This window comes from Bison bison, unplaced genomic scaffold (assembly GCF_000754665.1).
Source record: "Bison bison bison isolate TAMUID 2011002044 unplaced genomic scaffold, Bison_UMD1.0 scf7180017864529, whole genome shotgun sequence".
NCBI lineage: Eukaryota > Metazoa > Chordata > Mammalia > Artiodactyla > Bovidae > Bison > Bison bison.
Window position 1 is genome coordinate 2,841,784 of NW_011495079.1, and position 12,327 is coordinate 2,854,110.

The 12,327-nt window shown below is 41.2% G+C and overlaps 1 protein-coding gene across 7 annotated transcripts in view; it reads right to left on the bottom strand.

The window, feature by feature from the left end:
• The window catches only part of ANKS1B (ankyrin repeat and sterile alpha motif domain containing 1B), a 1,164,394-nt gene that overhangs the window by 71,661 nt on the left and 1,080,406 nt on the right, over nt 1–12,327 (bottom strand). For 3 of the 7 annotated variants that reach the window (XM_010831585.1, XM_010831583.1, XM_010831584.1), the window contains one exon: nt 3,640–3,711. The exons of the other annotated variants lie outside the window; for them this stretch is intronic. In XM_010831585.1, the coding sequence (XP_010829887.1) occupies nt 3,640–3,711 (72 nt within the window). The remainder of the gene's footprint in view (nt 1–3,639; nt 3,712–12,327) is intronic. 7 annotated transcript variants of the gene reach the window in all.

Sequence of the window (12,327 nt, forward strand, 5' to 3'; positions counted from 1 at the left end):
GGTGGGAATGGGTGGGATGAAGCTGGGGTTATGGGGACATTTCAGGTGTTTGTACGTTAAGCATGCAAATCATATGCAAATTCATTCTCTAATTGCTGAATTAACTCAGGCACTTTTATAATTAAATTTCAATGTGAGTTCCACATACACTTAAAGCAGAATGCTGATCCAAATATTTACATCATCCACAGAAGTCAGAGCAGCCATTTTGGGAATAACAGCACATAACATCTCAGTCTGGAAACGACCTCGATCTCTTATTTCATAAGCATTTGAAGAATTTAGTGGTGCGTCCATTTCATCTGCTTAGGCAGCGCCATCATCTGCTCTCCTGTGACTCCACTTTGTCCAGAAATCCCAAACCACCTGCTCCGAATCTGGAGTGCTCTGACACGCTTCCCCGACATGCAATGGGGGAAGATAATTATAGGGAAGAGAAACAGAATCCTTATTTTCTTTGTGGCCCAGAAACTATGCTCCAGACCAAATATTTTAAAAATTCCCTACAGGGACTGAATCTGCCTTTCTGGAAATAGAAACTGAATTTTGTCATACTGAGTGCTATTTCCAGAAATTCATTTTCAAACAGAGGAAAAAGTGTTCTTAAAATTGAATTTATAAGGAAATAATTTTCTTTTCTTCCTGGAAACTCATCAACTGATTATTATTTTTAACCTTAGATATAAGAGTATTTAGAAGACCCTGTTTGTAGGTGTTGATTTTTCTCTTTGGAATTAATTCAGTGGGAATGGATGGACTCATCATTACACTATTGTAAAGGGCAGATGTGGCCTGCCCTGGGGTGGGATTCAGCTTCATCTCCTTGAGGGACAGTAAAAACAAAAGAACTTAGAGAGCAAGGGTGCCCTCGGTCTCTGTCCTTTTGGAGGCAGGAATGAACTATGGAGGAAACAGGTCGAGTGGTGATAACATGGAGGAGCAGCAGAGAGAAAAAGCAAGGGAGGGGTTTGCCTCACATTTCAAATAGTTTCAATTGTGAAGCCCAGTATTAGGTCCTGTTAAACACAAAATTTATATCCAGATATTATCTGTATTTCTTCAGGTAAATTTAAAAAATTAATAATCTCTCAGTTAAAAATGCTTATTAAATATTAATTAAAAATCAAACAGACTTAAAAAGTCTTTTGTCTGAAATAACGGTTTATAATAAAGTCTTATCTTTAGCAAAACATGGGTTACTATGAGGCAATAATGTTTAATTAGAATAACAAAATAAAATTGCAAGTCTGTCATATTGTAAATTATTAGTGACTGGCAGTACTCTTTAAAAGGCTTAAGTAATTGCAGAAGAGAAATTACAGTGATTCAAGGCACTTTTACTAAATATCTTCAGGCTACTTCTTTATAGCTTAAAATACTTGGAGAAAAACCTTTCCTCTAGGTTCATGTATTAAATGATCTTAATAGTTCAAGAATTTGGTCATGGCTTAAAACCCTGTTTACTTGGCATTTATGTATGTATTTGTTCCTTTAGGACATAATTAAACAGAAGAAAATGTACATTATTAGCTATCCCTTCAAACTCAAATAAAACTTAATCTTCTAATACGAAAGAAAAACATAATTTGAGATTAAAGTTTTAAACAGAGAATTGATTCTGCTTAATAGGTATTTACCAACTGCCAACTAGAAATTCTTAGCCTGCTGAGTTTTAAGGATTATAATTGGGCCATACTCAATATAATGTAATTAAATTAAATGTCTCATACCCACCAGCTGAAAAGTATAAGCCACTAACTGAATTTAGTTATAACGCAGAAAAAAATTTGCAAAATTCCATGATAGATGTTTATTGGATGGTAGATTCCAAAATGCAGCTATTAATCTTTTCATTATTTCAAAAGGTGGTAAAACTGCATGGTTTTAGTTCATTTGCACCAGATATCTAATTCAAAAATAAGGCTCTATCCCCCAAGATGGAAACTGAAGATATCACATATTCTATGTGTTCTGAGAATACAAAGGGGAAACACTGTTTATATTCTTTCTTTCTTCTTAAGGAAAAGTTTTGTTAGGATGTCAGTAAATAACTAAAAGCTATGATTAGGATCTAGCTCTCTAACATGGACAGGGAAGTATGGTATTTTCCAAGCCTTATCTTATTCTTTAAAAAAATTTTTAAATGAGGACTTAATTGATTTTTTTAATAGAAGCTTTTAAATCTTTTCTATTAGGAACAACTCCCACCTACCTGCTTGTAAATTTAGATTGAATATTAACAAACACTGTTTTCTATTTCTTCAGATCACTTAATAAAAAACTAAAATGATTTTAAATGACAATTGTTATTTTCAGGTTTCACTTTCAATAATTCTAACAAATATTAGAGGTGGGCTACCCAAACATACATAAGTTATGTGATTACATTTACTTTCCCTTATCTCAACAGCTTTGAAGAAGGCACATATGTATACATATGTGTACATACATTGGGATGTGAATGTAAGGAAAGGCCTCCTACAAACAGTTCACACACACATGAAAGCAAGATGCTGGTGCAGTTCTTCTAAAACATCTTCAAGAATAAAGAATGCAGCTGGTTATCCTAAATTTGTTTCTTTTGATAAAAGAGTGGAGATGGCCACTTCTGAACGTGAAAAAGCACTGGTTAGCGAGCGTTAACGTGTTCAGGAGGAACTGCTGGGTCACGGGAGCAGCAGTACCAGGCAATGTATAGACTGGTCCCCAAGAGCCAGAAATCCCATGCACACAAGGAGGGGTATGCCTGACGTGGCACCCCAAAAGAGGCCCTCTGCATGCTGCCCCAAGAGCTCTGCAAAAGCTCTTTTGAGTGATTCTCAACCAAAAGTCTCAACCTCTCAGACAGCAGGCTGCCCAATGAGAAAAACTTAAGAGTGTGAAAATAGGATTGTATTTTAAAATATGAAATAGACAAAAAAAAACAAACATGAAAATGTTTACTTTCCAAACAAAAATGAATTTTTAAATGTATGCAAAGGTGAAATGTGAATATCTGAATATTAAGCAGCTCAGAGTAAAATAGGTCGTGATTTGCATGCATTCCAAAGATCAATTCAGTACTGTCAAGTGAAAAAAAAAAGAAAGGATTAGGCTGAGAACCACTTTGTAGCTGTAATGGTGCCTCTCTTGGCTACAGTCCTCTTGCATTTGCATAAAACTTATATAGAATATCATGCAAATCATACTCAAATATTTCTCACAAGTGAAGCGCATGAACCTTTGTGTTAGGCACAAAGAACTGAATAGCCCATGGACAAGGGAAGTACAAAATGGGGAAGACTAACACTGATATATACATGGGTATATATATATATCAATTTACCCTTTTCCTTTCTCCTGTGAAAGCAAGTGAACGAGGACACCTGGGATGAAAGCCAAACTCACACGGGACAGATTTTAACTGTAGACTTCCAAACCAAGTACGTTTCTCATTTCAGGACAATGTTTTGCACGTTAACTTAGTCACGAGGCACAGTGAATGAAGTATAATAAACAATAAAAAAAAAAATCTCGGGAGTTGTTAGACATCACAAATTTTCTGCATTGCCAGGACATAGTCCCTATAGCTATTGACGACACTGCAACACACGACACAGCGCAAGTTCAGGAAGAGAAAATAACCATTTGTAACCTTACATTATGAACCTGATGGATGGCTGAGAAAGGAAATCCAGCGTTCTGATTCGTCCATATCTCACAGACAGACGACTGCTGATATAAACAGAAAACTATCTCATCTTGTCAATATTTAAAACACGGCAGCTACCAAGGTAGCATCAAGGAAGGGGAGGAGGAAAATAATAAAGAGCAAAGAATCACATTTCTTAAAAAAACAACAACAACACTCAAAAAATGCTTTAGGTTGCCCGAGGTTTAATAATTGACTGCCAAGTCATTCTTTTGCTTAAAAACATTTTGGGTTGGCTGGGAGAAAAAAAAAAGACCATTTATGCATTAGTTTTATGTCAAAGGAAATTACCAATCCACTCACATCTTGAAGAAAGCAAACTGTGTTTTTCCACTTGCCAAAGAGAATGGAAATACTTTCCCCCTTCACGTCATTCATTTCATAGGATAAATATTTTCATGAAGTTCAAGAAAGATAGGAAAAAAGTCTTTAACACAAGCCAAACATTTTTATTTTCTTATGGGCAAACGACCAGGAGCACACAATGCAATAAAACGACTTCCCTACTTTAGTCATTGCTCAGCTTGATAAACCTAGAAGATATTTTCCCCCTCCAGAGTTCTCAAGGGCAAACTCTGTGATTAACAAGGGGAGAAGTGTCCGTTTGCTGCCCAGCAGTGGGAGCGTGTGGTGGTGGAGGGGGCGCCATGGAGGCGGAATGGGGGGTGGGTTGGGGTCTGGAAGCTCAGTTCTGTCACTCACCAGAAACTCTGGGTAACAGCATTTGCTTTTTTATGAGTCTAATGAGTCAGCTCCATGTTTTGGACTCTCCACCACACCACTAACAATCCAATAACCAACAGTTATTAAAAGGCAATAATGTTTGCTTAGAACCAAATGCCCAATGAACCAGCACCCTCCCAGGAGTTACAGCAGAAACCACCAGATAAACCAACGAGGCTCCTGGCCTGACCTTTACAGAGTTCTTTTCCTGAATTCCATCATCTAAAAGACGCTGTGAAATCGAATCACAGAAAATGGCAGAACGCCTAAGCTTATTCAGCCAAGCACGGTGAACATCCCCAGAATTCACAAGCAGAGCATACAAAGATCAGTGCAGAAAGGAGATAAGAACACAAGCACCGTATGGTTTAGAAACCCAGCAAGGAACCCTATCACCAGCAAGTGTGCAAGTGTGGAAACGAAAGCTTTCCTCTGGCTAAATGTTTCTCCCACCTCCACCCTACCAGAAACGTTCACCATAAATTTAACATCTCTCTCTCCAGTTCCAAACGCAGCTCCATACCCACCTACATCTTGCTCTCCATTCCTTCTGTCATCTGGATGGCTGGCTGGGGACAGACTGTGGGGTAACTGGCATTCTGTTAAGAAAGTAAGATACCTGGGGTCTGACCAAAAGGCACTTCCAACCACCTCTCACTTAAACGCAGCTCTGCTCTTCTCAGCATCTGCCCTAAACAGCATGCCATTTTCTCCACAGCGTTGGGGGCGGGGGGGGGGGCATCTACCCCTTCCTACTTTTCAAAAATTAAATCTCTAGCAAGTTAAGCATTGGTGTCATTAAACTCCCAGCCTCATCTCCAATAGCTGTCATCTGATTTAAATATATTAACTCCATGCTTCAGTAGGATTACCATCTTAACTGGCACCAAACATGCTTCGAGGAAACCCTTAAAGCACTGTCACCCACAGTTTTGAGCTAATTCTTTTACATACATTACATCTTCTCCAACATTCACAGAATTTTAGTGACAGAAGTAATCCAGGGATCACCTGTCATCTGACAGATGAAGACAATGACATCCAGAGAGGTTCAGTAGCTTGCTGAGGTCACATAGGAAAGTGTTACAACATGTCAGCAGGCTAGGAAGGAGTGCCAGCCCAGTAATGACTTCACCAGAAGGTGGAGGGGGCTATTCAGTTATATGAAGTCTGTTTACTAATCCTGAAAGAAATACACATAAATGGAGTCAGTTTATGAAACAGTCTCAACTCCACAGGAGGTTCAGATACCTTAATGTTCTATTTTCCAATCATTACCCCCAGATGGGCCATATCCAATATCATATATGAGTCAAACGTTGCCCTTCCTCATCACATACCTGATGGGGCAGTAGAGCCCACTTTGGAGCCCTCCTACCCCAAGCTCTGCCTCCTTCATGCACTTAGCTGGGGAGAAGGACACAGGAGAAGGACAAGGGCCCCTTTCTTATCTGGCAGTGGCTGAATTCTCTCTGCTGGTTGTCTGCTTATCAGGGTAACACTAACTTGGTCTCTGACCCCTCCTGTAGGAGCTGCCCTGCCCTGGATTCTACTGTATCTGTGAAGGTTCTCTGGAGGGCTCTGCTGGGAAGGACGTGGGGTCTGGATAGCACTGTTCCTGATATGAGAAATCTGGCTCTAGGGTGACTTTCTCCGACCCCTACTCAACCTTCCTAGCACACACGCATGCCCCTTGGGTGGGAGGCAGGGGAGCACATACAAGCCCAGCCTCTTCCTGAATGCCCACCCACACCACACACAAGTGCATCCGTGCCATGCAGAGCACGTGGCTCCACAACCACTCCGCTCTCTGCCAGGACACTTCCCTCCAGTTCTCTCTTCCTCAGTACAGGCTGGTCTACACGTGTCTGCTCCCGGAAGTCCACTGACGGAGAGAGACGCCAGGTTCCCCCACTCTGGGTGAACGTTCCCCGTGGAACCCTTCTCCCCAGGCTTGTGTTGCCTGGGCATGTGCTCTCTCCCCTCCCCTGGGAAGGGAGGGAAAGCCTCAGCTCCTTCCACTGTGGCTCAGACAATCTTCTGACCCGCGCCCCCCGCCCTCCCAGCAGCAATCTTCTACCTCTATGGACAGGCAGCTGCTCTGCCGGACAGGACTCACCACCTGTTGGTCAACTCCGAGGAGGGAGTCAGGCTCCGTTACCAGCAGCTTTCCCTTTAGAAATACTTGTAATACTTAGAGCCTACAGGAAAGCTCCCCCTTAGCATCCTGTTACATGAATATATCTCCCAACAGTTACAGAAGTTACCAGAGAGTTAAGGAGGGAAGAGAGGGTCTTGTGCCATAAGTATTTTATTTTTTAAAAATCTGTGTCAGATTTTGTCAATGAAGAAATAAAACCTACCTCCAGTCATATACACTGAAGAGAGTTCCCACGTGGCAAATATACCTTTTAAAGGAGTTACAATAACTGTTTTTCATGTAAAACCTATGTTCAAACTTAAAGTAAAGATGTTCTCATTTCTAATAATTATGTGCCTCAATGCAAGTGATAGAAAGTCAGATTTTAAAACCAGTTTAAAATAAAGGCAGTTAATAGTATGTTATGGAGGTTGTTTTTTTAAAAAGCTGATACATGTCAGCTATCACACTAACTTTGATGATTGTTGCTGCTGTTTAGTCATTGTGTCCAACTCTTTAGCAACCCTATGGATTGTAGCCTGCCAGACTCCTCTGTCCATGGGATTTTCCAGGCAAGAATACTGGAGTGGGTAGCCATTTCCTTCTCCAGAGCATCTTCCCGACTCAGGGATCAAACCCACGTCTCCTGTCCTGGCAGGATTCTTTACCACTGAGCCACCAGGGAAGCCAATTTTGATGACAGTAAAGACTTGATCAGGCTCCTAGAGTAGTAACTTAAGACGGATCAGCTGTAACTGGTGTCTTCATAACATGGAATGGCTCTTCCAGACACACGGTTATCAGACTGAGTGTTGGAATGAATTTTTTAAATGCAAAAGAGCTTCCCCTGCAGAATTTCATTATATTTGTTGTTGTTCAGTCGCCCAGTCGTGTCCGACTTTGCAACCCCACGGACTGCAGCATGCCAGGCCTCTCTGTCCCTCACCATCTCCCAAAGTTTGCCCAAGTTCATATCCATTGCATTGGTGATGCCATCCAGCCATCTCATCCTCTGACTCCCTCTTCTCCTTCACTATATTTATGAAGATAACATTTCAGAGTACAACATGTATTGAAGTACTGAGTGTTCAAAAGCTTTGAGAAAGAAAATACTAGTGATAAAATTTCAGCTGGGGCCCAAATTCCTAGAACAGAAGTGAGTTAAATCTAAGCTTTAATTAAACACTAGAATATCCTCATCTGAGAAGATTAATAATAGCACTCGGCCTACTTATTTCACCAGGTTGTTGTGCAGCTCATGCTAAGCTTCACGCAAAAGGGAACTTTTCCACAGCTAGGTTTCTAGGACCTGAAATACAGAAGCTGTCAAACGTATTGACTGAGTGAATGGAATCACAGAACGTGTTCAGTATTTCTTGGCAAATGATCAAGCACCATGGAAACATTAATTACTCTCCTCGTTATAATTTTTAGTCGATCTACTTTGTTGCTGCCACTTGGGCCCTCAGTAAACTACATCACTGCTAACACACTTCTGGCAAAATGCATCAGAGATTAACCTTGCAGACTTCTTGTTAGAGACGGTCTCATCTTTTCCTGATAAAGGCTGAAAAAGAGCTGCTGACTTTGTTGAAAAGAGAGGAACATCTGTAATTAGCAGACCTATCTGCTAACGGGCTGCTTGTAGGAGCCTGGAAACAGTTCTGTAAAAGGATGGTAAACAGCCTTTGCAATTTCATATGCTTATTAATTTTCTCTCAGTTCCTTTTTCTCATACATCGCAAAAGCTAATTTAGTTGATCTGAATTTGAATTACCATGAAATCCAAATAAATGGGGGTTAATTAAAGGGATAGAAATCTTAAAACTGAGATATCAATAATTTAATATTTATTTCTTTGGTGATGAAGTCAGCACACTTTTGGAGGTGCATAATTTTATCTCAAGTTCAGACCTCTCTCCTGACTCTGCAAACGTTTTCTCAAATACAACACACATCCTATTCTTGTCACCGTCACATGCCTCAGGTTACCATGAGTACAGTTCAGAAAATACAACGCATTTGCATTCAAATCTAATAACAAAGTAAAAAGAATATCATCTGTCTCCAAAGTCTTTTTCCCAAAGGTCGACTTCTTTTTTGCTCAATTGGTAGTAACCTGGTAATTTACAGTAAGTTCTCTCTCCTTCATTGTCTGTTTTTTGAACATTCATGGTAAGTACTGAAACATCTCCCATTAAAAGCAAATAAGCCCCTTCCCTTGACCCAATATTTTACCTGAGCTCCTGCTCAATTTCTGTTCTTTGAGAAGCAAAGGCCCTGAGAGCTATCTATATGATCTCTGCTTCCCCCTTCCTCTCCTCACGTGAGCCCACTCTACCGAAACCACCGTTCATTTTGTCAAATCCAACTGTTCATCTTCCTTGACCATCTGACACTTGATCACTCCTCCCATTTCCTAGCTCCTCTGCTGGTTACTGTGATCTGATTGTCCTCTGACTCCTGGAGTATAAGTCCTTAATGCTTTACTTCTGGCTTTACCAGGTGGCCTCATTCTATCCCAATGCCCAAATTTATGTCTCCAGCCCAGACCTCTCCTCTGAACTCCAGAGGCAGACACCCAGCCTTCTTGACACCTCTCTTAATCTTGATGATTAATAAGCATCTTAACCTTAAATTAAATGCCCCAAACCAAGCTTCACATGACCTCTCCCCTCCTATAAGCTTTCGTACTTCACTAAATGGCAACCCTTTTCTTCCAGTTAGGGTCATCCTCTTGCTCACCTTTCACATTCAATCCAGCAACAAATCCTACTGAATTTACTTCTAAAATCTCACCGTCCTATCTCTACTTGGTCCAAGACACTACCTTTTTTCACTTGGATTCTTCCATTAGCTTCTACACTGGTCTCACTGCTCTCGTCCTTGGCCCCGTTGTGCTGATGCTCAATACAACAGCCAAAACGATCCATTTAAAATGAAGGCTGGATCATGCTGCTCTGCTGCATTTAACTCAGAAGAAAATTCAGTCCTAATAATGGGCCTACAAGGAACTCCATCCTCTGTTACCCCTGCCCTGCCTCACCTCTCTCCCTCCTGTTCACAAGTTGTGGACAGCAAAGCGCACTCTTGTTCCAAAGCCTCTGCACTTGTTTCCCCTTCTCCAGATGCTGCATGACCAAATCCCTCACTCACCTTCTACTCCAGGGTTGCCTTCCCAGAGAAGCCTTCCCCAGCACCCAGCATATTATACCCAAATTGTCTATGCTTTCCATGCTACAAAGGGATTATTCTTTCAAATGCAAACTGAAAATGAGGGAAAAGGTTTAGAGCATAAGAACCTGTCTTCCTGGCACCCTGACATTCATTCAGAGACAATTACTTTTCATCTATGGGGTATAAGGCATGGGCCACAATGTGAGTAGGGGTCAGCCCTGCTTTCAGTCAATGCTTACAGAATAGGCATTGCTATGGACATGATCCATTTTCTTTTGTCAGGACCCGTAGTCAACTGGGATTCAGAAGCTGATGGTAGGTCTTGGAAGGAGCAAGTCTGTGACAGCTCCACCCGCTCAGTAACACCAATTAGGCACTGAAAACCTTCCATGCGTCTGCTGATGCTGTATAGCTAGTTTAATAAAGAAACTTGTATGAATAGAGCCCTCTGGTCAGATTCTATCAGAGATGAAATTTTCTGCCTTGTTCTAGCCCTGAAAAAAAAAAGCTTTCCCTCTGTTTCTCTTATGTCTGTCATAATTCTTTCACACTTCGGGGTGTTCAGGAATGGACCAGAAAGAGTCCAACAAGAAATATGAAAGATTCAGAGTGAAAGTTAAAAGAGTAATGAAGTCCATCTCTTCTCTCAGATGACAGCGCTTCTAAAATAAAACAAAAACAAACTTGAAGAGAGAACAAAACAGCTTCAAAGGCAAAAGAAAAAAAAGCACCCTAACAAAGGGAGCCTTGGTCAGCAGCCAGAAAACTCAGCAGCTCCTTGAGTAGAGCCCAAAACGAGGTGAGACCTGTCAAAGGGTGGAGTCAGACAAATTCAGTTCAGCCAAGGAACCAGGCACCAAACACCTCGCGTGCATCTTTTCTTCAGCAGTGACGGCCCCTGCGGTCTCCTCTTCCGTGGGCACTCGCAGAAGCCTGCCTGGAAGTCAGAAACCAGAACCTTTTGTCTCTCCTGAGTTACCCAGAAGCCGCAGGCCAGCGTCTTACTTATTCTGTCCCACCATCGTAGATGGAGCCACTCTCTTCCTCTCTTCTCAGCTGAGTTTTGTGATGTGTACACGCCCCTGTAACAACTATATGTGATTCTTTCTTTTCAACTATGCTGGGAACATCTCAAGTTCAGGCTTTCTTACCACTGACTCTTTTTGTAAAAGGTTTCAAGTCAACTATTTTATTTGCAGGGAATACTGGACTAAAAAAAAATCCCGCTCCCTGTCATTTCTTCCCTTTCTTAAAGAGCAGTCTTCTCACACCTTCATGAACATGACCTTGTCCCTGTATCAGGGACATTCTGGGACAGATCAGTAATCACCTGCTGGAAGTGAAAAACCAGGCCAACAGCAATTTTTCCATGTATGACCCATTATTGCTGGCATCAGAATGAATCAATCTAGCAAAAGTGGAAGTAAACACCACATTTGGTCTCATCATTAGTACACTGACATGATATGAAGTCTGATAGTACTTGGTGCCTGCAAAGTTACAGCTTCCTCTCCCACTTCCCCTCTCTCTCCTTCTATTCCCTCTCTTCTGCTCCCCCTTCCCCGCTTTCTTCCCTCTTTCCCTTTAAATTCTGATTCTGGTGCTGACAGCACATAAAGTAAGCTCTCGGCTGCCAAAACAGAAGAGAACTAAAGCTATGCGACCTGTTATTCATTTGCAGAGATAATACATAACCTGCATTCCCTAATATGACAATTGTAGCCCTAAATGACATTATAGAATTATTTATGAAATTTATGAAATCTCTTCACAAGAAAAAAAGACAGAGCAGAGGAACAAAAGTGGAACACTGTTTATACAATTCAGATCTTACTGTACAGCGCCCCAGGTTCCCTGGATGTTGCACGAAATTTAAGTCAATTGGGATCATGCTGTTTCTTGCAATATGGACTATTTCACTTGTTCTACCTCCAAGTCTGGCTACACCTGACACAAACATTTCTCAGGGCCATCAGCAGAAATATTAATCACTCATTCAGAACAGCAGCAGTCAGCTTTTTATCATAACATGAACTGCTGCAAATAAATTCGATTTTGCAAAGTAATAATTGTTCTTTGCCAGTAGCATCACTTTAAAATATAAATCATGCTCCTTTCTTGTAAATCGAGGATGTCATTTTTAAGAATTTGAACCCATTTACAAACTGTATGCTCAACACCACTTTCTGCCTCTAGTAAAAAAGAGGTGTTGGAGGTACTTCCCTGGCAGGCCAGCACTTAAGACTCTGAGCTTCCACTGCAGGGGGAGCGGGTTTGATCCCTGGTTGGGGAAGTAAGATTGCATTTGCTGCATGGTGCAGCCAAGGAGTTAAAAAAAGGGGGTACTGGACAAAGCCATTCATTCAATGATACTTATTAAGACCCCACTATTTCCTCGTTTTATCCTTGTGGAATATATGGGAAAACAAGGTCTGTTTGAATGATCGTCTTGAATGATGCCAACCTAAGAGGTCTCTGATGGAGGGCTACACAGGTATTTCCTCAGGTCTGCCTTGTTCAACACTGAAGTCAACACACTAGAGGAGTTACTTGATAGGTACATTTTTTTGAGGTGTGCTTTTAAAATCAGCGCATT